We start from the raw sequence: 27,939 nt of genomic DNA on the forward strand, positions 1-27,939 counted from the left end.
AGGTTTATTCTCTTAATCCTAAACAAGTTAAACTCCACCACTGATATTTTAACCACTTATCAGAACACAGTCAGTGTAGCATGTGAGAATAATGACTGCATGGAAGAGCCCCGACTGTCAAAACACCAAAAAAATGTAGTAGAACCAAAACCATGCTGATATTTTTATTCAAGTCTAGTGATAGAAATACTTTACCAATTTACATAGCACTAAAAACACCGGCTGTATGCACATGACAGAAAAAAAACATGTCAAAAAAAAAAAAGGCTGCAGCTACGTGAGATCTCATTAGCTTTTAAGGGCAGTTTTTGTTTTTAATGTGTGCGTTATTCCATTTATTAAGCAGACACTAGGGGAGAGGAGAGTACAAGGTGTTTAACTCCACATAGATTATTATTTTTAGACAAAACTGTATCTATCTGAAAACGAGGCTATAAAAACAGTAGGTGGACCTCAACCAGAAAACAGTTGTAAGTGACTCTTTACATTTCAGACTGGATTCACTGGATCAAGACCAGAGAATTAAAAAAAAAAATACTTAACATAAAAGACAAGTAGCATTTTACCCCTCCCACTATGGCAAACACACAGATAGGAGGCCTTTGTGATGTTTTGCAGGCTTTATAAAAAAAAAAGAAAAAGAAAGAAGCCAACAGATGTAAGAGCTACACACACACACACACACAAAAAAGCATAACTCATTTCTTCCCATTTTCTTCATCAGATTCAGTTTCATCTCATATTACCCCGCTCTATATAGAAGAGCTAAAAATGTAATCATTTGACATACACACAGTATGAAAGACCAAAGTTCAGATTTTAGAAAGAAGAAAGCAGCCAGGAGCTGGCGGGAGTTTGGAGTGAGGATCCAGGACGGCCAGAGTGTCGTAGAAAAGAAAAAGTACATCTCGGAAACCAAAGAGTGTTGCGTGGTGCCGTTATCTAGCTCACTAATAAGCATGTCGTTTCTGATGTGATGAACAAATGGACTCAAAATGGGCCTTTTCTGGTTTGGTATGGTTAGAGTACAAAAATGTCTAAAACATGAACAATGAAGTAACAGATAAGGTAGGAAATGCTGGGTGTGTGTTGCAATGTTGTTGGGCCAGCAGCACTGCGTCATGTTAAACAGAGGCCACCATCTTTTAGCACTTGGTCCACTGCAGTGGTCGGTGAGGGATGCTTTCAGCTCTCGACGGCAGGTTGTTCCGTCTCCGCAGAGATCGAGTTGTCCTCTTCTTCGTACGTGTGCGTTTGCTGTTCGGCCGAGCTGTCCGGGCTTCGCCTGAAGAGGATCGCAGAGTCGTAACAATACACGTAAAACAAGATTACGCCCGATAATGTTTATTTAGTAAATATCATGCATCCAACAATGCAGGCGCCTCTTTAGGAGTTTTCCTACACATAACCTGACGGCACCATAAGACCTCTTACCGAAGGTGTCTTTAAATACTTTGTGTAGCGTGCTTTTCAAAAACTTTTCATACAATTTTATTTATTTTATATAGCAGACACATAGTGAACGAGTGAGTAGGTTTCATGTGTGTCCAACCAAACGTATCGAGTTTTATTGTTAGACGTTGCCTGACACATGTTTATCTTCCCTTATTTGTCTTTCTAGGCTCTGATTATTCTGACATATTCTTATTTATTTATAAACTGTTTGTCCTGTATGAGATATAGTTCTGATTGGATATTATTCCCATTGGTTGTGGTCCTGTGACCAATCACAGGCAATTTAAGATGGTACCCCCCTCCCTATGTTTAACTGTCCAACGAAGAGCAGGCATGCTTGAAAACATCATACATGACATCATCTGATTATAGCAAAAATGTGTCTCGTTTGCTAATGTGACCCAAATGTGACTTTTATCCCAAGCTCGCATCCTGTCACGGGTGGGTTTACGTGTGACGCTCACCTGTTTGGACTTGAAGCCGTATCAACTGTTGTTCTCGTCTTGTACGGGTGACTTTGGCTTTTCCTCTCCCTCTGTGTCATTTTTTTTCTGCTCCGATTCCCCATTCACAGGTGTGGAATCTGCTCACGGCAAAATCAGATTTAAATAAGCGAGCAGACAAACCCAAAGAAAGTGCACTAGAAAACGTAGAAAACAGTAGAATCCAGATTTTAGTAAATCCAAAACGAGTGCTTTTACCTGTGTTTTCTGTCTCTTTCTCCTCATCATTCTCTGGCTCCTTGTTCTCAGTTTTAGGTTTAGCTGCCACCTCCGCCTTGCCCACAAAACGCAGTTTTAACTTGTTGTAGACGTCGCTAGCTTTTTCCATGACTGCAGTGCTGGCTTTATACCGCCGGATCTAAAATGAACACAAACATGTCAAATAAGTCCGGTAACATTTTTTATATGAATTTGTTCAAATAAAAAACACGTAGATTGCTAAACATACGCTTGCTGAACATTTTATTAGGTACATCTGTTCAACTGCTCATTAAAGCAAATATCTAATCAGCCAATCGCATGGTAGCGACTCGGCGCATTTAGGCATGCAGACACGGTCAAGATGACCTGCTGAAGTTCAAACTGAGCATCAGAAGAAGGGAGACTTAAGTGACTTTAGTTTTTTTTAAATTGTTACTGTATGGAGGACATCTATTTAGGAAAATCAGTACAAGTATTCCAACAAAAATAGTGAACTTTTTGAAAGCAGTTGACTCTCAGTCTGGTAGATGTCCAAAGTCTCAATAAACATGACCATTAAACCCTGATGAGGCTTTAATGGTCTAACAAAAACTAACAAAGACTAAACATAAGGATATTTTCTCTGTTTTCCAAATTCTCAATAATTTCAGTTTTAATCTTTCCAAAAATCCAGTTTTTATTTTTAACTACAATGTTTTTCCCCCATATACAGTTTCTCCATATTTAGTACAGTTTTAGTTAACTATAGTAACTTTGGGTACTGAATGAATTTGCCTAAGTATTTCAGAAACTGCTGATTCTACACATCTATCTCTATGGTTTACAGAGAAAACACACAATATGGCTGCTGAACATGCTGTACCCATCTTCTGAGTTCCCAGTCATCAAAAGTCACCACATTTCAATCCATTTGAGCACATCTGCTGAGGATTTGCATTACAGATGTGCAGCAACTGTGTGATGCCATCGTGTGCTGCACCTTCAAGTTCAAGTTCAAATTTTATTCGCCACATGCAGGTTGCCCTGCAGTGAAATGAACCCGCCCCCCGACCTTGTCGTATCCATAGCAACAACTTCACCAATTTCCATTTGAGCTGTGACTTAACCAATTAACCTATTAACCAATACCAACCTGTTATACGTCAGCTGGTTTACCCGTGAAGGTGTGATTGGTTCATTTGAAAAAAATTTTCCCCTTTTTTCTGTTTCCTGTCCTTTATTTAAACACAAATTGTTTTCTATGTTATTATGACCCTGATGAAAGCCACAAGCCGAAACACGCTGGTCAGTTAATAAAGTTGTTCCTCTTTACCTTTAAGTGTTGCTGGAGTTCCTGCCTTGTTGTATCTATGCCATGTAGAAGTAAGGCGGTTTAGAAAGCAGAAGAGTATCCACCACTGTCATAGCAAGTTGTAACTAACAAAGTTGCCAATGAGTCTCCCAAAAAAAGACTCCTGCCTTTCCTTTTATTATTTCCCTGTCGTGTACATACTTTTACAGAGATGGATACACATGAACAATTGATCAAACTTCAAACAATTGATGTCAGCGTGTGTGTAAGTAATCCCTACGAGCCAAAGCTTCACACTGCTCAAAGTTAGCCAATCAAATATTTAAAAACTGGCTTAAAGGCAGAGGAACCAAAATGCCCTGTTTTGGACAGGCTGCATCAAAGCCCAGTGTCAAATAAATAAGTACTATTGTGAACGGTGACTTATGCAAAGTTACTCTACAAGTGTTTAAGAATAAAAACACAAGGGCAAAACAGTTACTGCTCAACCAACCTTGTGTTGCGTTTTGACTACTTGAGTAAATTTTAGCACAGGTTTTCCAGCTTAAACACCAAAAGGAGCTGTGGACCAAGAAGTAAAGAACAGTGGAGCAATACGAAACAAATTCACCTTCTTTAGTGTGGCAATAACTTCAGCGTTCTTATGTAGGATCTGGCTGGTGACGGGAACAGCCTCGAGCTCTTCCAGTGCTTGTAGACATCGCTCTATGTCCTGAAAACCACACAAACCGAATTTTCATGCCAGAATAAAAAGAAACCCGAAACATTTATGTGACCATATTAATCACCGTCTTAAGCGTTACGTACTGGGTTGTCCACTTTAAGTGCAAACTTTATATCTGTATGAAGCTTCTGTAGCCTTTCTCCAGGTGACGGCTCTGCAAATAAACACACAAAGTACTAAATTATATCTTCATCTGTTCTTGATAATGAAAACAAAAATGACCTTGTCTCTCTCTCTTATATAAATGACACTGCATGTTTTCAGCCAACAGCGAGAGTCACTGACCCTTTTTCTTTTCCACCTTCTTCTCCGGCAGCTTCTCTGGTTTGCGTTTCAGCTTTTCAGGCTTGGACCTAAGACAGAGAGGAAACTCTGTGATCCGTGTACATTAATGTTTGATCACCTTCTCCTGATGAGCTGTGCATGCAGTAGTCTGTTCCCCATTGAGCACTCACCTCGCTCTGGACCTCTCCTCTGACCGTCTGGCTTTCTTCTCTTTCAGCTCTCTCTCTTTTCGTTCTTTCCTCTCCTTTTCTTTCTTTATTTTTGCTTTCTTCTGGTTGTCTAGCTTCTTGGGTGGCTTCTTTACCTTTTGATGGGAAAGTATCACGTATAATCCCATTTCTTTAACAAAAGCAAAAACATTACTCTATGTTAACAGACGTACCTCAGCTGGTGGCGGAGAATCAGAGTCTGAGGGCGCAGGGATAGGTGGTGGGGGCGGTTTCTTGGACTTCTTCAACGGGTGATCGTCTATACCTTCATCTGAGCTACTGCTGCTGTCACTGTCACTCTCTTTTTTACCCTTATCTTTGTCTTTTTTCTTCTTCTCCTCCTCCTCCTTCTCTCGCTCACGTAGCCGGCGGAGCTCTTCGGCTTCCTCCTTTTTTCGCCGCTCCTCCAGCTCTCTTCTGCGTTCTTCATCTCGTTTCTTCCATTCGCTGATGCGGTCGGGTTCACTATCACTGCGAGAGGTGGGAGGGCAAGGCAACCTTAATTATGCCAAGCTAATGTATGGAGTAGAATTTCTCTTACTGTATTAACCTGTGGTGCATAAATCGTTAAGAAGAAATCCTGGGAGCAGCCTGACCTTTCGCTGTCGGAGGACGATGAAGGCGCTCGCTTTGCCGGCGCAGGTTTGGGTTTCCGTGCTCGAGGCTTTGGCGCCGGCTTCTCTGTGAATCAGAAAGACACGAGCACAGACTTTGAAAAACTCTGCACTAACTCACGAGCAAAGAATGGCTTCTAAACATCGATCTGCATCGCTACGATTGTAGATGAAACTGTAGTAAATAAAAGAGCAAAACTAAACTCGCACCTTTCTTGCGAGCCTGTGGGCCCTTCCGCGGGGGAGGATCTGATTCCGATTCAGACTTTGAGCCAGACTGGGATTCTGAGCCAGACAGAGCCGGTCGAGGCTTCTCGTCCTCCGAGTCGCTGTCTGCTACTTTCTTCTCCGATGCCGATCCCGAGTCTGAATCAGAGTCGGACGAAGCCTTCTGCAAGGTCACAGAGAAAAAGTAACGAAAGCTGGAAATGCAAAGAGAAGACACCGAGTTTTGTGGCAGGTAATTCTTTCTGTGACGGGGCCTTCTGGTTCACCTTTTTCTTCCCTCTGCCTCCTGCTTTCTTCACACCTCGTCCACCAGATTTCTTCTCTGGAGTAAAAGTCCTGTTGAAGAAAAACAAACATCAAATGATTCGCAGCTGAGACGTTATAAGATAGAGACACGAAAGAAATACACAACAGCGGTTTGTCTCCTCCCTGCCCTGAAAAGGCCAATCAAAAGCCATATTGGAAAATGGGAAGAAAATTGGGAAATTAATTGGATATAAAGCTGTAATTTACTGCACCTTGCACCTAAAAAAAAAAGCTTTAAAACCTTACTTTGAGGCAAAACCCACCAAACTCTGACTGGTCGTTCTGTATGTGCAGTTTTTATGCCACCATGACCAAAGAAATTAATTTCATCCATCCATCCGCTTCCGCTTATCCTTTCAAGGGTCGCGGGGGGCGCTGGAGCCTATCCCAGCTGTCATAGGGCGAGAGGCGGGGTACACCCTGGACAGGTCGCCAGTCCGTCGCAGGGCCAACACACAGGGACAGACAACCATCCGCACTCACATTCACACCTAGTGGCAATTTGGATTATCCAATTAACCTATCCCCACAAGCTGCATGTCTTTGGATGGTGGGAGGAAGCCGGAGTACCCGGAGGGAACCCACGCAAACACGGGGAGAACATGCAAACTCCACACAGAAAGATATATATAGCAACCCATTTGTGAATGAGAGGCAACCAAAAGTGGCTTTGAGCATCAGACTCCTCCACAATCACGCGCGTACGCACATGTTATTACCTGATCACTGTTTTTCCCAGAGTCAGACTCCGAAGGTGTGGGTTCTGATTCAGAAGGAGATCCACTCTCTTCTTCATCTCGGTCGCTCGATGAGCCTCGTGCCTTTTTTGGAGGAGGAGGCCGCTGAAACAAAAAAAAAAAAAAAAAAGTACTTGTCAGAAAACAGAAAATTTGAACAGTTATAGGTCACTTGAGATATAAAAATAATCTCACTGCTCAAATATTCAAGTCATGCAGACAAATCCCTTTATTCCTTGCTCATTAAGCTTATATCACTGCTGCGACAACATCGGCTATAAAAAAAAAAAAAAAAAAAAAAGCCACCAGAAAATGTGTGCTCTTCTTTCACCTCTTCCAATTCTCGGTAACTATTCATGAATGACAAATTGTTACAGTAACTTGGCTGCTGCTGATGGTAGTTGGTCATGTGTGCCAGAAAAACCTTCTTTGTGGCCCAAACTGTGACCAAAGAAACCATTTATTTTAATCAAGCTCAACATCAAAAACAACAGGAGTGAATCTTAAATCAAATCACTGGACGAGTTGTAATGACACACATCCACTAACAATATAATCCTCGTATAATTACCTTAGGAGCCTGTGGCTTTCGCTTCATTCCTCCTCCTCCTCCTCCGCCCCCTCCTCCTCCTCCTCCGCCCCCCCTTCCTCTGTCTTCACTCCCAGAATCTGAATCAACCTCACTTCCTGTGTGTGCTTTCCGAGGAACCGGGGCGTCCTCCTCATCGTCCTCCTCGTCGCTTCCTCCTCCTGCATTTTCAGCCTCGCTGTCAGATGAGCTAGCTGGCTGCAGACAAAACACAATAAAATACAATAATGAAAAATATCTGAACAGGGCGACAAAAAGGGGAGAAGCAGCAAAGATCCTGGTGAAGAACAGTAGCTGCTTTGGTAAAGGTCACACAGGCCACAGTCTCTCCAAGTCTGAACAAGGAATTTTTCATGAGAAGGAAAAGTAGATTCATTTGAATCAAACCAGTCGCTACCAAGTACATCCTGCAGATCCTAAATCTATGCTCACAAAAATCACCCAAATGAGGGTTATGAAAAAACAAATATGCTTCCAGTATCTTTTACATTTCATGCTGAATTATGCGTGCTTCAGGATTTTGGGAAGATGACGGAGACTTACTACAGGTGGGGCGCTGTAGGAGGCATGTGGATTGTTCTGGATCTCCCATAAGCCTTCATTGAATCCCTTCCTTTTGTTGGGTTTCCCATATCGTTCTCTGTACTTTTCATAGGCAAAAAGGTCCTTTGGTGCGAGGAATGCTCTTTGAAAACAGAGAAAATAAAGAAAACGTGAAGCAAACTGACGGGAAACAATCTGATGTCCCAGGCTTTCAGTAATGAACAGGATGTTTATACTTGTGTTTAGGAAGGCTGGCGTTCGACTCCAGACTTTGAAGCAGATCACTGTGCCACCTAGTGACAGATTAAAATACTGCAGGTGCCATCTTGTCAAACAGATGGTGTGTCTCACCAGTTCAAATATGTCAACACATCTTGTGGAAACATACTGCGCACTAAGACTGACTCAAATTAACAGTAGTTTCACATCAAAGTAGTTATATGTGCCAACGTCACTCTACCAAAGGGGATTTTTTTTAAAAACAGGTGAGCCAGAGCCTAAATTCAAAACTGGAACTACCAAATTTAACCAGAAAAAGTAAACATATCTGATGAATTTCAGCCAATGTGCAGGTTTACAACACCTGCATCCCTCCAAGATTAAACAGTTCTGCAAATACACTTAACTCTAGTCTCTGTGTACTTACGTTTCATGTGTCCCAAAGAAGAAAATGGGGATTTTATTAGGAGGTGGTTTCACTGCTCCATCAGCCACATCTTCAATCTGTTTAAAAAAAAAGAATAATCAGAATTTTTAAAAGCATGATTTTCAATGAAGAGAGCAAACAGATGACATGTCACACATTCACTTGCAGACACAGGACTGAACACACAACTGTGGCTCGAAAAGTTGTTTCTGCTCATCAGAATCCCCGTAAATGTGCCACTTCAACGGTCAGCCCCTTGGCCATTTGTGCAATTAGCAGTTAAAACAACAACAAACGCAACCTGATAGTCGTTTTATCCATTTTAATGCGCAGGGAAATATGCTCTACAATATCAGCAAGTTTTTAAAAAGGGGAGGGGGGGGAAAAAAATCCACAATTTTTTTTAAACGTCATCTCCATAAAAACAACGTTAGCTGGGGTGGTGAACGTCTCCGTGTAGGTTAGGCCACGAGCATCTCATGCAAATTTTGCCGCTCATACGCTGACAGTGGGCCTGTGCACACCTGCAGCCTGTCAGCCCTGCAGAGGTAAGCCTACGCTTTCTGTTTGTCTGTGTCCATAAACGTAGTGGAGAACATCTACAGAGAACCTTCTACAGCGTCCCGTGCAGAGCAGCCCACCCCCTCCTCCGCCTCTCAGACTGCTGCTGCTGTTAACGTTGCTTGCTTACCCTGGCTGGCCAATGGGGGTATCCCTTCATCTTAGCAAAGACGAGGTCTCCGGGCTGGAAGTTGTGTGGCATTGTTCTTCTCTTCTGCACAGCCTGGGTTTAAAAAGGTTTAAGATACGCAGTCTTTCTGTGTCTCTCTCGGTTTGATGTTTTCAGGTCGACACGAAACCTGGAAACGGTGGTGTTAGCTACCAAGCTAACAGTATACTAACGTTACCGCGAGAAGCTGCGTGAAGCCAGACGCTACGTACTAACCGTTTCCGCTCCAGGGTGCCAAGTTAGCCTTCAAAAGAAAGACTTTAAAAAACGACTCAATTAAAGAGTAAATTATCTTTTCCTTCATATAAACATTTTTTGGCCGCGATTAAACAAATTTTAGTTTTCCACCAAAGAAAAATCACGAAAATATTTTTTTTAAGAGTGTAGCTTAAATTTACACAAACTAAATACATATATGCAAAATTATACAGTTCAGTTCCACATGTTTACATACTCAGACATACTATAGACATATACTTATGACTATGTTATTTGCATATTTCATGGTCTGTAAACTTGCAATATCCTTGAATACATACATGCATTTACATACATATGTGGGGAAGTATGTATCGCTCCATTTTCTTCTGCTTATCCAATCTCCCAGCTGTCATAGGAAGTAAGGCATGGTACATCCTGGACAGATAGACACAGAAAACTATTTACGCACACATTCAGTGTTCAGTTTAGATGCACCTCTTTGGACTGTCGAGCAAAGCCAGTGTACCAGGATAGAACATGCAAACTCAACACAGGAAAGCCCCAGATGTGTGAAATGATTTGAACTTGGGAACTTTCTGCTGTGAGATTATAGTAGTAAACACTGCATCACTATTTAAACCTGTGGATATGTGTATGCGTATACACGTCAGTATATTTGGCTGTTACTGAAATTTTGTGCACCATGTAAGGGTGGTGTAGCTGCATTTTCGTTATGCTTGTATAATGACAATAAAGAGTCTTTATAATTTATGCTTTTCAAATAGTAAAACACAGAAACGCGAAGTAAGACAGACATTCTTAAAAGTAAAAATATAAGCACATCAATCCCAACAAGCTTCACACATACCCAATATCACTTATTTCACAACAAAATGTATTTAAAAGTCGTCTTCAGGTTTGATTAAACGCAATCAATTTTAAATGACTGAATTATTTAAATTCTCGACTTTTATTCTTTTAAGTCAAACAGACTTCCCTGTCGCACCGGAAATAGAGTTGTGGGATGTTTGGAAAGCTTCATTAATCCGGATGAAGCTGTCTCTTCGTTTTCTCTTGATACGACAGCCACAGCGGAAATCCCGCCTTTCTTGCCTCGCGATTGGCTGACCGCCGATCAGTTTCCTGATCACCCAATGACATATTACAATGTGGAAAGCAACGTTGACCTCCCCCCGAAATCACCTCTAGTGAGAAGCCATGTTTCGGTCTTTAGGACGCGTTCAGCAGTTTAACTGCAACTTCCTGACTCTGCAGAGGCTCAGCGCTACCTCTAAACTCCACACCTGCACGTCCAGAATGGCCAGCTCGGACTACAGGATTGAACGGGACACGTTTGGGGAGCTCAAGGTTCCGGCCGACAAATACTACGGGGCCCAAACTGTCAGATCGACCATGAACTTCAAGATAGGGGGACCAAGTGAGAGAATGCCCATCCAAGTGATCAAGGCCTTTGGTGTCCTGAAGAAAGCAGCTGCTCAGGTGAACAAGGAGTACGGCCTGGATCCAAAAATAGCTGGGGCAATCGTCCAGGCTGCAGATGAGGTTTCAGCCGGTAAGCTCGATGATCATTTCCCTCTGGTGGTATGGCAGACTGGCTCTGGAACTCAGACTAACATGAATGTCAATGAGGTGATCAGCAACAGGGCTATTGAGATCCTGGGAGGGAAACTGGGCTCCAAGGATCCAGTTCACCCCAATGACCATGTCAACAAGAGTCAGAGCTCCAATGACACCTTCCCCACGGCCATGCACATTGCAGTAGCCACTGAGGTCCACCAGGTCCTGCTGCCCGGCCTGCAGACTCTGCACGACGCACTTGCTTCAAAGGCTGAAGAGTTCAAAGACATCATCAAAATTGGGCGCACACACACTCAGGACGCTGTGCCGCTCTCGCTGGGCCAGGAGTTCAGCGGTTACGTCCAGCAGGTGAAATACAGCATTGAGAGGGTAAAGGCAGCCATGCCCAGAGTGTATGAGCTGGCAGCTGGAGGCACGGCTGTAGGAACGGGACTTAACACCCGCATTGGGTTTGCTGAGAAGGTAGCCTCCACCGTTGCTTCTCTCACAGGCCTGCCGTTTGTAACCGCTCCCAACAAATTTGAAGCCCTGGCAGCTCACGACGCCCTGGTAGAGCTGAGCGGGGCTCTCAACACTGTGGCCGTCAGCATGATGAAGATCGCCAATGACGTCCGCTTCTTGGGGTCAGGACCTCGCTCAGGCCTTGGAGAGCTCATCCTACCAGAGAATGAGCCAGGAAGCAGCATCATGCCGGGCAAGGTGAACCCAACCCAGTGTGAGGCCATGACCATGGTGGCAGCCCAGGTGATGGGGAACCACGTGGCCGTCACCGTCGGAGGCAGCAACGGACACTTTGAACTCAACGTCTTCAAGCCGATGATGGTGAAGAATGTGCTGAACTCCGCACAGCTGCTCGGCGACGCCTCCGTCTCCTTCACCAACAACTGCGTGGTGGGCATCCAGGCCAACACGGAGAGGATCAACAAGCTCATGAACGAGTCCCTCATGCTGGTCACAGCGCTTAACCCACACATCGGGTACGACAAGGCGGCCACCATCGCTAAAACGGCTCACAAGAAAGGCTCGACCCTGAAGGCTGTGGCCGTGGAGCTGGGCTATCTGACCGAAGAGCAGTTCGACCAGTGGGTGAAGCCAAGTGACATGCTGGGACCCAAGTAAACTGACAACCCAAGGAAAAGAAAAAAAAACTCTTTTACACAAAAGAAAAGAGTATTTAAGTAAATCAGATGTGGAACTGAGTAAGCATTTTTTTTTTTTGATCCTGAACTTTTCATCTCTCAACAAAAAATCTGGCATACTGTTGTATGACGCAACTTGCGTAATATCTGGCATACTGGTAGAGTTCAAAGTGCACTGTGTCATGGTCCTTTGGTATGGATGAAACAGCTGATGCAGCTCTACACACCTTTTATCTTTGTGTCTTAACAGGGAATGTTTTAAGAAGTAGCAGCAGTAAAGCTTCGTCATCAATATGACTTAATTTTGTACATGTAAACATGTAAAGTCCTTTTTTTCTTTTTGTTTTCCTTCCAGAGTCAGAATACTTTTAACTCCTCCTCAGCTTGTAGTCGATACCATCGCAGCTCGGAGTGCCATTGTGGTTGCTTCAAAACACTACATAACATTGTACCTCGTGTGTTTTGGTTTACACGATGTGTGCCATTTATGCCATGTGTCCGTTAAATGAAATGCATTTATTAAAATAAATTCAGTCTTATTTCAATTTTTTTCTTGCTTACATGCACGCACATTAGCATGATTGGTTAAACATCTGCTGTATAAACACCAGGGATTACAACAGTATGAAGGTGAAATCAAATGAATTTTAATTGTAAACAACAAATATACATTTCAAAAAACGTGGTGCAGAAACATTTTGTACAAGTGATAAAACAAGAGTGAACATTTGCGCCGGTTTTATTTGGTCCAGCTGACTTTGGGGATGTCATAATGCTCTGTCAGGTTGTCCAGGTGACGGTTAAAATCCTGATAAACAACAACATAATGTCACAAACTGTTTCTATTAAGAAATATGCAATTTTGATATTAAGTTTTATGTAAATGTTGTCTTATATCTATCTCTCTGAAAGGCCGAGTTAAGGAAGCTCTTACCTCGACTCTGTGTTTGTGGGTCTTTGATGCCTTGTTCAAAATCCGCTCCATTTGCTGTTAAAAAGAAATGGAGAGAAATGTAATACCAAACAATTTACATTAGAACTTTCGTTTTACACATTCACCACAATCTTTAAATCTCTGCCAGAGGGAGAAAAAAAAAAACCCCCAAAACACTTAACACAGACTACTGGATTTAGTGGGAGTAAGATTGACTGACACACACACAGACAAAATAAGAATTTATTTCAGATTACATAACAAGTCAAGGTTTGGATGCTTCTTTGTTCACAAGTGGTCACCGCAGCAGGTAGCACCAAAGTTGATTTGGCAGATTTTCACACTGGATGCCATTCCCAAAGGGATTTGGGTCTATTTTCAGAAACGAACTGGGAATTTGCTTATTAGGCAAATGTGTATTTCAAAACTACACTAGTTTGGAATTATTGTACAGTGCTAAGATTGTTGGCTCTCTCTTAGAGGTAATATTATCAATACCTTCGTGAAACATCATTAGCAATTGATGTTTTTCCACTGGCAGACCTGGTGCAGATTTGTTATTGAAACCCTGCTATAATTCATGATACTGACAATAAAGACGGCTTTAGGAAATATTGCCCTAAACAACAAAAGAGATTCTGAGTTTAGATAATTTACTTCAGAGAATAACAGATTTGGCTGCAGTTTTCAAGCAGCTCAAGTTTGTTTTTCAGTCCTGAAAAGTGCCAAATTTGAACCCAACCTTACAAATAATTCACTTCTCCTAAACAGAAACTTCTACAATCTATTAATACTTATGTTAGCTTTGTTTCCCCTCACAATTCAATCCCTTGAACGCTGGAAAAAAAGAACTCACCCGTTTCTCTTGCATCTTGTCAAAAGCAATCTGTGCCGGTGTCCTTTTGTCAAGATATACTTTCTTGGTTTTCACCTCCTCATCGCTTTGGCTGGTAACGACCTGCTCCATGCGATGCTTGCTCTCCTTGTTCTTCTTCTTCTTCTTCCTAAAAAAATAAGAGAAACACCATTGTTATACCTCATTATTTATTACCAATTCTGTGCAAGAAAATGTACATGCAGGACAGTACTGTGCAAAGGTCTTGAGCCACTCCTCTTTTTCAAAAATGTTTTGCCAGAAAAATTGGAAATAGCTGCAGCAATGTTTTTAATCGAGTACACCAATGGTGACTAATAATGTTTAACTGTGTGTTTGGGATCAAAAATGAAACCATTTTTAACTTCTCTCCTGAATTCTTCCACATGTTAACAACAATTTGGACCAAAAATTTCACACTTCACTCCATAAGACCTGGTGCCACTGATTTTGTTCCACTTCTTGAGTAATTTGATATACTTCAGCCTTTTCCCCCTCATTTCCCTTCTTCGAGAATGGTTACTTGACAGCCACCCTTTCACCAAGTACAATTCTGATGAAGCTTCAGCAAATAGTAGATGGATCCACTGAAGGGCCATCTCTCAGGTTCTGTAACAGGTCTTTTTGGGATGTTCTTAAGGACAACACTTTCAAATACTATTCATCCACTGTAGATGAATTTTCTTTTAGGCCCCCAACTTCTTTTCTATTTGCCTTATTTTTAAGGTGAGATAAAAACCTTTGAAATGGCTTCATACCGCCTGGCCAACTATTTTATCAACACAACTAAAAAAACAATTACAGCAAAAAATAAAAACACAGAGAAATGAGAGGTGCCACAAGACTTGCACAGTACTGCACATACCATTCAAGTTGGGGGTTTTTGAGTATGTTAGTCAAATACCACTAAAAACCGGTTTCATTTGAATACACAAAGATCCTGTAAGCACTTAAGGCCTGCAAAGTCCCACAACTACAGCAGTAATCATGTATTACGTAACACACATCTGTCTTTAGCGTTCAAAACCTTGTGTCTCCTATTTTCTGGACAACTAACTATTCAGCTGGTTTTGTGTATTTTAGATTTTAACATTTAAAAGGGATGTGTATCCAGTGTCGTGCAAAAGAAAGTATATATTAGTCGGTCGTTTTGTTTTTGCCAAGCTAGCTAGCTAGCTACCCCTTCTGTTACCGTCCATAATTCTACTATCAACAGCTCTGAGGCCACGAAGCATGCGTTTAAATGTTATTTTCATATTTGTTGGCCTCTTCAAATATTACGTAATATTACTCATATCCACACACGTTCAGTGAACAAAGAGGTTTGTTTTCCTACTAGCAAAAGGGCTAACCATAGCCTGGTACGAACACAACCACATAATTCGAAGTATTTCATCGACTTGACAGAGATGTCTTTTTCGTACATTTTCTTCTAAGCGCTGATACTACTAAGACTTACTTTTTCCCAGCAGAAATATCTCCCACACCCTTTAATTTCAGGGCACTTTTCTGGACTGTAGCGTACTCAGACATGTTCGAGAAGCTGTTTGTCGTCTTCTTCTTCTGCTTTCTGCTCTGACAGAGACGGATCAGTGCTGCCACCTATCGGGAGGTGAAAGGAAGCGACCCAAGTATGCATGAAAATGTCCTGCGGTGTTTCTTCCCAGCCACGGGGGGTGCTGTACTCTACTTCTAACGAGGCAAATACGAGGCAGAAAGCGGAAGTTGAGGCAAAACTGAATGTCAAATTGTAGCATGGTGGAGTTCGTTTTTAAAATAAAGTAAAAATGTTACGGTACAGTTTATTACGGATAGCACCGGTAGCGCAGTGCCTCACCGGAAACAACACATCGTTTCTGTGCAGAGTGAGCGTATTAAACAGAGGACAGACATGTGGATATGCTAAGAAAGTTGGTGAGTAAAGAGGACATCTGTGTGCCAAGCTTGTTTACTTTACTGTGTGCGATTATATAAAAACAAAAAGGGGAGATGTCGTTGCATGTGTCATTTAGATCACATTAAATTTAAAATGTTGTGTGGATATTTTTTTTTCTTCATTTCACATGAGTCTAATTTGACGCATGTGTCACAAATCTCTTCCTCCATCTTTTAGCGGCCAAGGGAAAGGGTAAAGGCATGATGAAAGAGGAACTGAAAGGTCCAGAGGTGTGTAAAGACCCTGTCAGACTCACATCTCATGCAGTAGGGGTCAACATCTTCAAACAAGGGGAAGACCCCAAGCTGAAGCCTCCTGAGGAGTACCCTGAATGGTGAGAGTGCACGTTATGTTAATGTTTTATTTAATGTTTTCCCTCGTTGTGTCATCATCGTACACACATCCAGTGGAAGTTTCACCCATTTACTGAACAAATAAATGGTGTGATGTTCTGGGAAAAGTAAGTCCACATCTGGCTCCAGAAGCTGGTTGTGCCTCCTTAGCTTAAATTAATTAATAGGCATTTTTCAGAAGTTTACTGGTTTTCAAAAAAATTCCAAAACTGATATAAAACTTAGGAAACTTGTGATTCCTGAAACAAATCTGTCTGCAGGTGCGATTTCCATTTACCGGTAGTCCAAATGTATAAATCTGCTCCTGAAATGACTGTGAATACCAGATCTTTATAAAGATCGAAACACAAAGTGGAAGATCAGTGATTAAATTAAAAGCAGAAACACAGCTGCAGCAGTGATCGAGAGGTACAGAATGAGACATCGTGCCACTAATCAGGGCCACGGTGCGATCCTCTGAAAATGATGGCAGTGAATGGGGAACTACTTACACCAGTATCTCTGAATAAAAGGCATGCATTGCTTTATCAAGTAAAATATGAGTTCCTCTTGCAGCTCACAGACTGTGATAAGAATACATCTGTTCAGCAGTTATACCACAGTACATTTATTCTTAATAGTGAAGCACAGAGTTGGGACTATGACTATATGTCTTTATTGTATTTCGTTTTTTCTCCAGGGAACTTTTTCTAAGTTTTTCTTTGGACATTGGCTGTCCCCCCTCCCCCATTTTTTTTGTTAAGCCACTTAACAGAGACTCATGAATCATTCAAGCATGACAAAAAGCAGCTTAGGCAAGGGATTAACTATTATATGCTGCATTTGTTCCCATGTCTTTAGCTGAATCTACAAAAAATGCCAAAGATAATGCGCTGAGAGGCATAAAATAGTATTTTTGGACCAACATTGGGATTCCCAAAGAGCTATTAGCTAAACTAGCTGGACCAGCTGAACATCTATAGCATATTTCAACACGTTGTGCTCTGTGTCCATGAAAGTATATGAAGACACTCGAGAAGTGGTTCCAGGTTCAGTGAGTGTTCACAGCCATTTGTAAACTATGGGTTAGCAGCTAGCTAACAGATGAGACCTTTTATTGCATGCAATGCAATAAAAGCATATCTGGATTGAAAAATGCAGTCATGGATTGTCCTCCCTAGAGCCCATAACTCAACATTATTAAAACAGTGTGGGATCATCTTGACAGAGAATGCAACAAAAGCCAGCCAAGATCCAAAGAAGAGCTTTGAATGTCCTTCAAGAAGCCCGCAGAACTATTCCTGAAGACTGTTTAAAGAAATCTAGAGAAAATAAGCCTGTATTTTTAATATAGATAATATAAAATGCATTTCTACTCATAAGTCACCTCAAGCTGCTTTAAACTAAAAGATAAAGGCCTTTCAAGGTCTTTATTACAGAGGAAACCTCAACAATCAGACGATACCGTATGAGCAGCACTTGGCGAGAGCAGGAAGGAAGAACTCCCTTTAAACAGGACGAAACCAGTAGAGCCAGGTTTGAGGAGAGGCAGCCATCTAACTGTGACCAGCTGGAGAATAAAGGAAAAGAGAAGAGGGGGGAAAAGGAGAGCTTAGCGAGATCAAGGGCAAAACATAAAATGCGTGCAGTGTTTTTCAAAATTTGAGCTTGGTGGATGTTTCGTTTTACAGCAAAAAGTCTGCAATCGGCCAGAACTTGTTAGGAGAAGCTGGCAGTTGTGTGAAATCTGTGCCATTTGTAGGTAATTTTCTTTATATTGAATTAACTTTTACATCTATTTTTAAACTCAAAGGCATCCACAGCCTTTCTACCTGCAGTGATTATAAATGCTGGCCATTTCCAAAATATGAGTGCTTTTGGTTTTTATATTAGTTGATATTGTATCATAGACATATCGACTCACTGCTTAAGTAATCGGGGAACTTCTTTGTGAGTTGTTGTTGTAGTTGTGATATTTCACTTCTTTTTTTCTTTTTTCTTTTTTTCTTTTCTTTCACTCAGGTTGTTCCAGTTAAACCTGGGAGCAGCCAAAAAGCTGAACGAGCTCGAGTCGGACTCTTGGGAGTATTGGAAACGTCTGAGGAAGGAAAACATTTGGCGTTTCAACAGACTACATAAAGGGAAGAAGTTTTAGGGTTTCACTGGACTTACTGAGGGCAACAGCAGTGTTTTACACCCTGGACTGAATTACCATGACAGAAACGGACTTCTGGATCAGTCTATCCCACCTGACAGCTGAGAGACTTTTGTCTCTTCATCGCTGGTTCTGTTTGATGCAAATGTTCTCTTGTGTTAAACAAAGGTGGTGATATAACAGCGTGAACTGCAAAGGAGTCCTTCAAGAAGGCAAAAACTGAACATCATATGAACCTAATGAAGTTATTGTCTCACTTCAGACAAACTCTTCATTAAATCAAATTTGACCAGTTTTCATGAAGTCGTAGTAACAATTTTCAACATTTCTGTTGTATACTAGAACGCTCTGGAGTAGTTACTTTGTGGCAAAAAGTAGAAAAAAAGGATTTCATTGTGTTTAACTTGGATTAAATCATTTGAACATGTGTTTATGGTGTTTTGTTTTCTTTTTGCAAATCACTTTGCCTGTTTGTGAATGTGCAGACTGTCTATAAATAAAAATGAAATTATATTCAAAAGTTGAGTTTGTCCCATTGCTTTAATTGATATTAGGTATCCAGATGTGACACCACTTTAGGTTGTAATGTAGAGCTGTGTTCACGGTTGGTAAGTCGGTGCTTTTCAGCCCAACCCCAAGTCACAGGAAAAGCTCTGGGTCGCAGTTTGTAATAGTTATTGCGCTGATCTTTAAATACTAGCTATAGTGGTGGTGTTGCCATAAAAAACGCTTCATGCAAATGACTGCGCGCAGCAGGGGTTGCAGAAACGAGGAACCGAAATGAGAAGCGACTCATCTGGGGAACAAATCATGCAAGATTGGAAGAGTGATTGTATCAGGATGCATCATCTATCTCGTTAATGTAAAAGTAACTCTGTTCCTCTTTCTATGTATTTGAGATTTGAACACCGGTTTGTTGTAAATCTGGTAAGTCGAGCGCTTATTTAACGGCTTAAAATCCCCCCAAAAACTAAGGTTTTAGTAGCGCAAAATAGCGGAAGCGGCACTTGGCGCAGCTATTAATGGACGTCTTGATAGTTTGGTATGAGTTCAACTCAGTTCAATTTCGGGGGGTTTCGTTGTTAAGTCTTCATCCTGCTTCCCGGCGGTGCTATGATCCGCGGGCGTGTGCAGTTATAGGCGGATTTTCATAAAGTAAGAAACGGGAAACCCCGAGGCTGTGTTTACAACCCGTAGGTTAGTGGCGTTTCGGCTCCGTAGGCGAATAAGCAGTGCATTCATTCAACAATCAAAGCAATGTTGTAGATCACCGCTGTCAGTCACATCTCGAGGTAGAAGCGTTAGAGAAACCGCGACTGCGCAGTCACTCGGCGATTTTAGCTCCTAAAGTTTAAATTCGATGTCCTGCTTTGTTAGTAGTGAAGAATTACGAAGATGGAGGAGTGGAAAAGGAGCATCGGTACTCTCAGCGACGAAATCCTAATTAAGCTGGCAAAGATGTTGGACAACTCCACCTGTGGATGGAGGCAGCTAGCTAACGCGGTGTCCGAGCAGCCGAAATTCCGCTGCAGGTGAGACCTTGAAGGCATCACGTGAAGGTGGTAGCTTTACGCTTTATTCACAGTTTCTAAAACTTAAGCCGTGTCTCTACTGTATGGTGTGTGGTTATGGGGGGTTATGGATCCTCCTCAAGACTGACTATGCCACCATCTGCTAACATCACACACTGCCCTGTCTCCTGCAGTGAGCGGGAGCTGACCAGCTGTTCTCTCCAGGTGCTGACTGCTGCAGGCAGCCCGGCACGCACCATGCTGGCATTACTGGCTGAGCGTTCCTGCTCCCTGGACTTCCTGCTCCACTGCCTGAGGAAGATGGAGCACCAGGAAGCTGTGCAGTTCCTCACCACTGCAGGTAAAGGAGAAGTCACTGGGCTGTTATATATGCAAAGTCTGTTTCTTACTGCTACTGTTGCCTACTGTTTCCTTATAAACAGGAGGAAGACACAGTCCTGTTTAGACCATGTAACTGTAAAACACACATTCACAAGCCGCTTTATTAGGTACACCTCACTAGTACTTCCTTTTGCCTTCAGAACTACCTTAATTCTAATGACTCTGACTGTCATCTCAATCATGTGACTGTGGAGGCCATTTGACTACAGTAAACCCATCGACCCTCATTTACTAACAGGGCATACACACAAATCTGTGCGTAAATGAATATTGAAATACTACTATTACGAATAATAAGACTAACCCCTAACCCTGATAATTACAGACAGTTTTCCAGAACCCCATAAGCCACAAAATCCCCCAAAATACATCAACATTTAAAAATAAAATGACTTGTAAAGAAAACAGAATGCTTAATGGTAAAGTATAGGCTTTAACCTTTACATTTAAACACATTTAAATGTAAAAGATACATTCCAGTATCTCTTATCTCATCCTATCTTTAATTACACATGACTTCTGGCTATACTGGATTCGTCACTTACAGTCCAGTTTCATAAAGTAAGTTTATCATCTGCGGCCGACAGATCACATGCTCCTTTCCCTCTACCCATTTTCTTATTTTTCTTATACCCTGTTAGTCTTCTCATATCAAGTTTAACTTTTAGTGAGCATCTCAAGGGAAAAGTAATTCGGCACCCTCGTTATTTCAGCCAGTAATTGGAGTAATCACGCCTGTGTAACCTCTTTGGAAAGCTGCCCCTTTTCTGGCTACCTCCTCAGACTTCAGACACCATTATTTAAGTTTCCCCAGTCGCATTTTTTCCTTCTTTTTTGCCTCGGCGATGTATGCTTCTCTCTTACAACATCACAACTCTTTCCACTTCATCTTCAGGTAAACTGTTTCCCCTATATAAAGAAATGGGGGTGTGTCCGTATGCCGGTAGTATGCAGATTGTAAACAGCAAGCACGAGCCCACTGATTTACAATGAGTCTGATTTACTCACATATGCACAGCAGTATTGGTCGTTTTTCACGTGTCATGAATCTGATGATTTGCTCATGTTGTGTGTTTGTGTGGTAGTGGCAGAGCAGATTCAGATCACAGTGCAGCCGCAGTCCCAGGAAGCCGCACCTGGGAGCAATGTGGTATTGACCTGCAGGGCCTCTGGTCCCCCCGGACTCGGCTACCAGTGGTTCAAAGGCAAACAGGAGGTCACTGAAATTTTTGTGATTAATGGATTATAAAAACAAGGAAAAAGATTCCTGCATAAACCCGCAGAGCCAATGAGATAGCTTGCCATCTTAATATCTTAATACAGTTTCAGCTATGAACTCTTATGCATATTGATTTTTTTTTTTCTTTTGTCTTATAGATTTTGGGGGAATCAGGAAATTCCTCAGAACTGGTTCTTTGCCCTTTAAGCCCCACCCACCAGGGTCACTATATCTGCAGGATAAGCCATGGAGAGAAATTTGTTTTCTCCAAGTGGGCTCAAGTTCGCTTGATCATCTCTGCAGGTTCTTCTTCCTTCTGCTTCTCTGACGTTGTTTTAATTTATCTTTCAGCATGTGATGTAATGTTTTGGTGAACTTTCTCAGGCTGCAGCAGCAGTCTGTTTCCAGGTTCAGTGAGCGGGTTGCATATCATCCAGCGCCCGCAGTCCCAGGCAGCCTCTGAGGGGGACACTCTAGTCCTGGAGTGCACTGCAGAGGGAAACCCACCTGCACAGTATGAGTGGTACCACAACAAAGTGCCCATGCCACAACAAAAGACGAGCTCACTCAGGGTAAGTAAGCAGCACAGCTATGCTGCACAGAGCTGCTTCTCTACTGGATATGAAAACCACTGAATTATATTCACTTAAAGAGCACGGTGGATTTACATGTGACGTCATGGGCACTGGATATGATATATTCACCATTTGCGATGGAAAGATGGGCATTTTTGTGCATGTGGATATAGTTGGGATGGAAAACAACTATGTGGCGATGGGTCCTGGAGCTGTGTGGGGAATGAAATTTGTTGCAGAGAGAGTACCGTATTCACCTAAAAGCAGAAGTTATGACTCAACATCACAGATTAACTGCGCAATGCTTGTAGACACATCTGTCATGTCCATCCAAGCAATTTTTATCAACCAGATAAGGAAAATACATTTTTCCCCAGTGGCAAGTGGTTCCTGGGGGTTCACTGACTGGTCTGTGTGACCTGGGCTTTAGTAATAATTTCCCGAGCAACCGATATCAACCTCCACCAGCGCTTACTGGATGGGTGGCGACTGCGTGACCTCTGTGACTGGAACCTCGTTCACTTGATCCTAAATTGGGTGGCTCAGGAGAAAGAGCAAGTATTCTAGTTTATCTACTAATCGGAACGTTGCTAGTTCAATCTCTGTCTGCTCCAGTCTGCATGCCATAGTTTCTTTGGGCAAGATACTGAACCCTGAGATGCATTCCTCGGTGAGTGTTGGATAGAAAGCACAAAGACGTCTTCTACTCAAGTAAAGTATAAATATAAGAATCAGTCCATTTAACATTTGTAACAAAATGTCACATGTCTGCAACACCTTTAATTTTTTTTTAAACTTTCACATTAAAATGCAGCTGATTGTTATATCGGTTATAGACTGTATATAAAAGATGGAGATAGGCACGTGAGCATCTATTGGTTTCTGGGTTCTGCATTTTAAAACCTACATATTTACATTTTGGCTGTCACGTGATGGCTTTTTGGTCCCCCATGAGGGATGTGAGTATCAGTAAGGATCCAAATCACTCCATGTACCGGGAGTCACTTTTGTGCCCATACTCACTTGGCAGTTACAAGTTTATGGCACTCCCACATTCATTTTCCGTCTCTGCAGGTTGTAGCTTGATGTCAGCTTGATGCTCTATGTGGCGTATGTTTTGTATCTGTGCAGATCCCATGTGTGACCACAGCACACAGAGGAGAGTACACCTGCAAGGTGTTCAATTTGTATCATGAGGTGTGGAGCAGCACGGCAACAGTCACCATCGGTGAGCCATTGTTTGTATTTTCTAAATTAGGAATGTGAACATAAATGAGAAAATTTAGTAAGCTCTTAATGTTAAAATGTTTATATATTTGCATGAAGTAAATAAGTAAAAGCACATTACAATAAGTCTGACACTTCACATTTGTATAGTTACAAAATCGCAGTACCGTGCTGTGGTAACTGTTCTTGTTTTCCCCTTTCATGCAGGCCCCAGTTCTGTCACTGACGCCTCCTGGGTAGAGGTTGACCGCGGTCTAGGTACTCTTTAATTTCTGGTAGAATATTTAGAGGAACTACCGCAGTATTGTAATTCCTATGTCCTGTCTGACTTTGATTCCTCTTTTTAAATATAACAGGTAATTAAAAAGTGGTATTTATAGATAGTGTGCATGTGTATACTGTAACCAAAAACAGCTACCTGTAGCTGTGGTTAATTGGGTTAATGTGAAGTACACAGTAAGTCTGGTTACCAGGCTTTACAGATGTGAAAACGAGATGTTAAACAAACTGTTAGTTATCAGATAACACAGCATGTTTTTTCTTTTGGTGTTCTCAGAGTCACAGGAAGTCCACAAAACCTACGTACCAGGAACACATCCGCTTCAACAGATAGCCAGTTCGCCCCCATCTGCCAAGGACGTTTATGGTGAATTTACGCAAGCAAACAAATACCGAGTCTTACTTTTGTCGATTTGTGGTGGATTTCACTGCTCATTCTCTTCCTGTCCACAGCCACAGACAAAGTCGCTCTTCTGATTGGTAACATGAACTACATTTACCACACGCAGCTGTGTGCTCCCATTTCTGACGTCCACGAGTTGACCAACCTTCTTCGACAGTTGGACTTCAAGGTGGTTTCTTTGCTCGACCTCAACTGGCAGGAGATGCACAGCGCTGTTACTGAGTTCCTGTTGCTGCTTGACAAAGGAGTCTACGGTACGTCTGCTGCATACGTCTGTCCACTTTGAGCGACTGCGCGGCGCTTTACTGATAAAATAAATGCAGCGCTGTGTTTGTAAAATCTACTTTTAATTAAAAAAAAAGAATACAACTAGGATAAATAATTGCATCTGTTTTTCTTTACTTCTGAAGGTTTGCTATATTTTGCTGGTCATGGCTATGAGAACTATGGAAACAGCTTCATGGTTCCCATTGACGCGCCGGTCTCCTACACATCAGACCACTGCTTGTGTGTACAGAATATACTCACAAAGATGCAGGAGAAAAAGACTGGTCTTAATGTATTCCTGCTGGACATGTGTCGCAAAAGGTATGTTTTGTTTTGTTTTTATTTAATGAAATTATAATCAGCGCAGACCCTCTGAATCTGTTCGTCCGTTTTCTTTTTCAGAAACCCACACGATGATGTCATCGTGCAGCCTGGACTGCTGAAGGTCACAGCAAATATAGTGTTTGGTTATGCCACGTAAGCTCCCAGTCCTAAATGCGGTTCAGTTTTGAATTTCTTTAGTATCGGGTGTTGTTTTCTAGCACTTATTGTGTATTTCTACTTCAGGCTACAAGGTCAAACTCATGTGAAAGTTGCTGTCTTTTAGATGCGTAGACGCTGAAGCGTATGAGGTGAAGAGGGAAGACGTGTCAAATGGCATCTTCATAAACTTCCTCAAACGGCGAGTTTGTGAAGACGAGAAGGTCACCGTTATGCTCGACAGAGTGGCTGAAGGTAGAGCACTCAACAATCTGTACGATATAATCAGAGGTCGGATCGCAACTGCTCTGGCAGTGCCGCACTGCTCCCGGAGATTTTCTTAAGTCCTTAGGACAAGACTCAGCTGCACACCTGCACCTAAAGGATAAAGGTCACTCTTTCGAGGATGCCAATGTTCACATTTTGGAACTCAAAGACAGAAGATTTGAAAGAGGAGTAAAAGGGGAATCTGTGTCCACTGTGAATAACAATCATCGAACAGAGTGGCTGGGTACTGACACCAGCTGTTGGCCACCTACAGTGCAGTCTTGAGATCCTTTGCAAGCTCCCCCAAAATATTGCATCAGTTTACTATAATAGGTCACATGATAGGATGAGGCAAGGTGTCACTGACACATGTCTTGGCTAATGTGATAAAGCGCGATTAATAGTGGGTCAACGACCCTTTTAAGGGATAACCCCCAACAGGGTTTAAACACCTCCGACTCCGACAGTTTTAGAAGTGAAGATGTCTCTTGGATGCGCCGTGAAACGTCTTCACAAAACTTACAGAAGTCCATTCGCTTTTCTTTTCAAATTAGTTCAACTGTGAAAACAGTTCAACATCCTTCATTTTGCAGGAATTCTGCAAAGTCGTGTGAGGAGTGAGAAATGATTATTCCTGACACTTACTGAAATGCTGGGATAAATTTGCATATCCATCTCCTACTTTGTGAGCATCAACAACAAACTGATTCCTTTCGATTTTGGCACGATGCTCGAACCCTTGGTGAAGCTTTGTAATGTGTGTGAACTGTGAGCACCGTTATTAAAGCCACTTTTATGTTTTTAAAATGCATGTGACCCGGAAATGGCTCATAGAACGAAGGTAAATTTTTTCATGGCTTCATTGTAATCTATCAAAGTTATTGGAGGAAGAAAAGCTGATTCCAAGGGGGTCAGTGGGGAGGTACTCACTGATTTTTCATGTAAGTACTTATCATGCATGTTGACTCATTGGCAACATTTACCAGACTTAGATGGATTGAGTCAAGGTGTAGCAATATGCCTACGTGGATATGAAGAGAAACCTGAAAGCCCACTAAATGCTGTTTAACAAGGAGGATGTTGCAGGTCCAGTCATATCCCACTTATACATGCTGCAGCATGAAAAAACTGAGAACCCTTTGGTGCAAACTATAACTGCAAACCGAATGCATCATTTCTATTTTAAATATCTTTACAATTATTTGTTGATTTTATGACCTGTTTAGTCTTATGACAGATTTAAGATCTAGTGGCACAGCCTGCAAGAAAAACTATTAAATTGATTTCTTCCAGTTATTTAAAGATATAAGATCATCTATGACCCTTTTTAAAATGCATATTAGTCCTATTATTAAAGTGTTTTAAACAAAAATAATGTCCTGCAACAGAAAAATAGACACGTCACATCTGTGCTCCCAATATTAAAGCTTGGTTTTTCTTCTCAGACATGGGTCGCTGTGTAATCACACGAGGGCGGCAGGCGCTGGAGCTCCGCAGTAATCTCTCTGAAAGACGCTCCCTCACTGACAGGATACAGGTTTCTGAGTGTTCTGCATCCTCTTCAGCTCGAAACCTGCAGTGGGCTATTGCACATGGTAAAAAAAAAAGTATTAACTGAAATGATGAAATATTTCAAAAGGCACATTTCTACTCGTATTTATTTATTTATTTATTTATTTCACAGTTCTCCCTGAAAGCCGTTGCCTCCAGTTTGACTGTGGAGTGAAGGTTCAGCTTGGATTTGCTGCAGAATTCTCCAACGTCATGGTCATCTACACTCGGATACTTGACAAACCCGATGAAATAGTCTCCTGCTCGGCTCAGCTTACCGATTTCCCTGAGGTGTGTGACACATTATTCCACTTAGATTTAAAAAGCTTGTGATTCAATACAGAACAGACAAAGTTTTACCCAGGACTAAATTTGCTGCTGCAGCTCCTTAAAGCACAAGCATCTAATTGAAAATGCACTGAGCTTTACAGAGTTTTCGTATCACTTTTGCAGGATGTGGACATTGATTTGAAGAAGAGCAATCAGGAGTCTCTACTGGAAGCTGGCTGTTTATTATTGATAAAAGAGAAGCTTCCTTCACCAGAAGCCCACAGTCTCTACACGCACATCCGCAGCCTGCAGAGACTCAAGGTCTGTCATTTTTCCCTATTTTTACAATAAGTTCTTCTATTTATGACCTCAGAGCAGTCGTTTCCAATGCCAAGCCTGCTGCAGCTCACTTAAAAAACAGGAAGACTGCAGCCGATACTTTTTCATAACTGCTAAAAAAAAAACCAAAACAAATTGTGCTTTTTACTGTCTTTATAGAGGGAGCTCACATTCACAATATGCCTCCATTACACCTACTCCAACATGGATGAGGAAGTGCAAGAAAGGCAGCAAGTAACAGTCGGCAAACCACTGGTCTCCAAACTCAATCTCCACGAACCCCGAGCAGCTCACGTCAGCTCTGCCTCCTCGTCCTTCAGCCTCGACTCTTTTAACGTTCCCGGATGCTCCTCCTTTGGTGAAGACTTGTCCCTGACTGGTACAGCCTCAAACACATGGTCACATCATGCACAAAGTGCCAGTGTGTCTTTCACCGGTGGCTCCCCGACATCACCCAGGAGTGCCAATGTGCCAGAGGAGACTGACAGTCCTGAAATACTAGATAATCCTCGACCTCTTGTTGCCAGCAAAAGTTTGCCCCACAGTAAAGTAAATGACTCAAACTACAAGTTCAGTGACATGTACAATTTTCATTCTTACTGAGACTGAGATTCAGCCTCTACCCACTAATAAATCGGCAGTACAAAATCATGAATGTGTGGAAAGCTTGACAGACAAGTCCTGTTAATATGGCATTTCTTTAAATTCGGCCCGGACTGTATGGGGGCCATTTAAGCTCTGATCTTTGTATTAACTATGCATTAAGTTGTGTAATGTTTTTTTTTTTTGTTATTATGGATTTGTAACAATGTTATGCAACCCAAAGACTGCCTTCAAAACAGGAGAATAAAGCATAAACTTTATACCTTTAACCTTTTTGTAACATGCCTTAGAAAAACATTTATGAGGACAGTAAGA

General features: G+C 41.9%; 5 protein-coding genes across 11 annotated transcripts; 3 read left to right on the forward strand and 2 right to left on the reverse strand.

Annotated features, from left to right (window-relative positions):
• Positions 1-150: 150 nt before the first annotated feature.
• hdgfl2 (HDGF like 2) lies at positions 151-9,286 on the reverse strand. 2 transcript variants are annotated; one of them, XM_040053010.1, is made up of 17 exons: positions 9,023-9,286; positions 8,332-8,408; positions 7,689-7,827; positions 7,193-7,340; positions 7,125-7,153; positions 6,522-6,658; positions 5,777-5,846; positions 5,487-5,673; positions 5,265-5,349; positions 4,842-5,139; positions 4,630-4,763; positions 4,460-4,527; positions 4,258-4,328; positions 4,061-4,162; positions 2,157-2,316; positions 1,920-2,038; positions 151-1,285 (listed from the first exon to the last, which is right to left on the reverse strand). In XM_040053010.1, the coding sequence occupies exons 1-16, from the start codon at positions 9,092-9,094 to the stop codon at positions 1,941-1,943; spliced, it is 1,875 nt and encodes a 624-aa protein (XP_039908944.1). In that variant the 5' UTR covers positions 9,095-9,286; the 3' UTR covers positions 151-1,285; positions 1,920-1,940. The 2 variants fall into 2 exon arrangements, with proteins under 2 accessions (XP_039908944.1, XP_039908943.1); XM_040053009.1 differs by lacking the exons at positions 7,689-7,827; positions 8,332-8,408; positions 9,023-9,286 and having other exon boundaries at positions 5,493-5,673; positions 6,536-6,658; positions 7,125-7,251.
• Positions 9,287-10,417: 1,131 nt separating this feature from the next.
• On the forward strand, positions 10,418-12,539 carry fh (fumarate hydratase). Its single transcript, XM_040052988.1, has one exon. It carries the CDS (start codon positions 10,481-10,483, stop codon positions 11,978-11,980), a length of 1,500 nt encoding a protein of 499 aa, XP_039908922.1. The 5' UTR covers positions 10,418-10,480; the 3' UTR covers positions 11,981-12,539.
• An 86-nt stretch (positions 12,540-12,625) lies between these two features.
• Positions 12,626-15,409, reverse strand: fam32a (family with sequence similarity 32 member A). Of its 2 annotated transcripts, none has more exons than XM_040053034.1 (4): positions 15,268-15,409; positions 13,791-13,938; positions 12,935-12,988; positions 12,626-12,808 (listed from the first exon to the last, which is right to left on the reverse strand). In XM_040053034.1, exons 1-4 carry the CDS (start codon positions 15,339-15,341, stop codon positions 12,740-12,742), a joined length of 345 nt encoding a protein of 114 aa, XP_039908968.1. In that variant the 5' UTR covers positions 15,342-15,409; the 3' UTR covers positions 12,626-12,739. The 2 variants fall into 2 exon arrangements, with proteins under 2 accessions (XP_039908968.1, XP_039908969.1); XM_040053035.1 differs by having other exon boundaries at positions 13,791-13,935; positions 15,268-15,404.
• A 65-nt stretch (positions 15,410-15,474) lies between these two features.
• Positions 15,475-18,659, forward strand: mrpl54 (mitochondrial ribosomal protein L54). Its single transcript, XM_040053029.1, has 3 exons — positions 15,475-15,722; positions 15,922-16,078; positions 18,099-18,659. The coding sequence occupies exons 1-3, from the start codon at positions 15,596-15,598 to the stop codon at positions 18,229-18,231; spliced, it is 417 nt and encodes a 138-aa protein (XP_039908963.1). The 5' UTR covers positions 15,475-15,595; the 3' UTR covers positions 18,232-18,659.
• A 147-nt stretch (positions 18,660-18,806) lies between these two features.
• Positions 18,807-27,893, forward strand: malt2 (MALT paracaspase 2). Of its 5 annotated transcripts, none has more exons than XM_040052980.1 (17): positions 18,807-19,093; positions 19,609-19,763; positions 19,937-20,103; positions 21,230-21,360; positions 21,522-21,666; positions 21,748-21,935; positions 23,070-23,166; positions 23,373-23,423; positions 23,722-23,811; positions 23,898-24,101; positions 24,258-24,435; positions 24,517-24,591; positions 24,722-24,849; positions 26,307-26,456; positions 26,546-26,703; positions 26,866-27,003; positions 27,181-27,893. In XM_040052980.1, exons 2-17 carry the CDS (start codon positions 19,627-19,629, stop codon positions 27,622-27,624), a joined length of 2,481 nt encoding a protein of 826 aa, XP_039908914.1. In that variant the 5' UTR covers positions 18,807-19,093; positions 19,609-19,626; the 3' UTR covers positions 27,625-27,893. The 5 variants fall into 5 exon arrangements, with proteins under 5 accessions (XP_039908914.1, XP_039908911.1, XP_039908912.1 ...); XM_040052977.1 differs by having other exon boundaries at positions 18,808-19,158; XM_040052978.1 differs by lacking the exon at positions 18,807-19,093 and adding an exon at positions 19,172-19,523.
• Positions 27,894-27,939: the final 46 nt, after the last annotated feature.

The sequence above is a fragment of the Simochromis diagramma genome, unplaced genomic scaffold (genome assembly GCF_900408965.1).
Source record: "Simochromis diagramma unplaced genomic scaffold, fSimDia1.1 OVJJ01000419.1, whole genome shotgun sequence".
Classification (NCBI taxonomy): domain Eukaryota; kingdom Metazoa; phylum Chordata; class Actinopteri; order Cichliformes; family Cichlidae; genus Simochromis; species Simochromis diagramma.

Excerpts from the sequence above, each read along its gene's own strand:
- malt2 (XM_040052980.1), top strand. The coding sequence starts at position 19,627 with ATGGAGGAGTGGAAAAGGAGCATCGGTACTCTCAGCGACGAAATCCTA. Across the intron at positions 23,167-23,372 it reads CACGGCAACAGTCACCATCG|GCCCCAGTTCTGTCACTGAC; the intron begins GTGAGCCATTGT and ends CCTTTCATGCAG. Across the intron at positions 27,004-27,180 it reads GCAGCCTGCAGAGACTCAAG|AGGGAGCTCACATTCACAAT; the intron begins GTCTGTCATTTT and ends CTGTCTTTATAG.
- fam32a (XM_040053034.1), bottom strand. The coding sequence starts at position 15,341 with ATGTCTGAGTACGCTACAGTCCAGAAAAGTGCCCTGAAATTAAAGGGT. Across the intron at positions 13,939-15,267 it reads GATATTTCTGCTGGGAAAAA|GAAGAAGAAGAAGAAGAACA; the intron begins GTAAGTCTTAGT and ends TTATTTTTTTAG. Across the intron at positions 12,809-12,934 it reads CCCACAAACACAGAGTCGAG|GATTTTAACCGTCACCTGGA; the intron begins GTAAGAGCTTCC and ends GTTGTTTATCAG.
- mrpl54 (XM_040053029.1), top strand. The coding sequence starts at position 15,596 with ATGTTACGGTACAGTTTATTACGGATAGCACCGGTAGCGCAGTGCCTC. Across the intron at positions 15,723-15,921 it reads TGGATATGCTAAGAAAGTTG|CGGCCAAGGGAAAGGGTAAA; the intron begins GTGAGTAAAGAG and ends TCCATCTTTTAG. Across the intron at positions 16,079-18,098 it reads CCTGAGGAGTACCCTGAATG|GTTGTTCCAGTTAAACCTGG; the intron begins GTGAGAGTGCAC and ends TCTTTCACTCAG.
- hdgfl2 (XM_040053010.1), bottom strand. The coding sequence starts at position 9,094 with ATGCCACACAACTTCCAGCCCGGAGACCTCGTCTTTGCTAAGATGAAG. Across the intron at positions 7,828-8,331 it reads TTCTTTGGGACACATGAAAC|AGCATTCCTCGCACCAAAGG; the intron begins GTAAGTACACAG and ends CTGTTTTCAAAG. Across the intron at positions 5,847-6,521 it reads GATCAGGTAATAACATGTGC|GACTTTTACTCCAGAGAAGA; the intron begins GTACGCGCGTGA and ends TTTCTTCAACAG.
- fh (XM_040052988.1), top strand. The coding sequence starts at position 10,481 with ATGTTTCGGTCTTTAGGACGCGTTCAGCAGTTTAACTGCAACTTCCTG.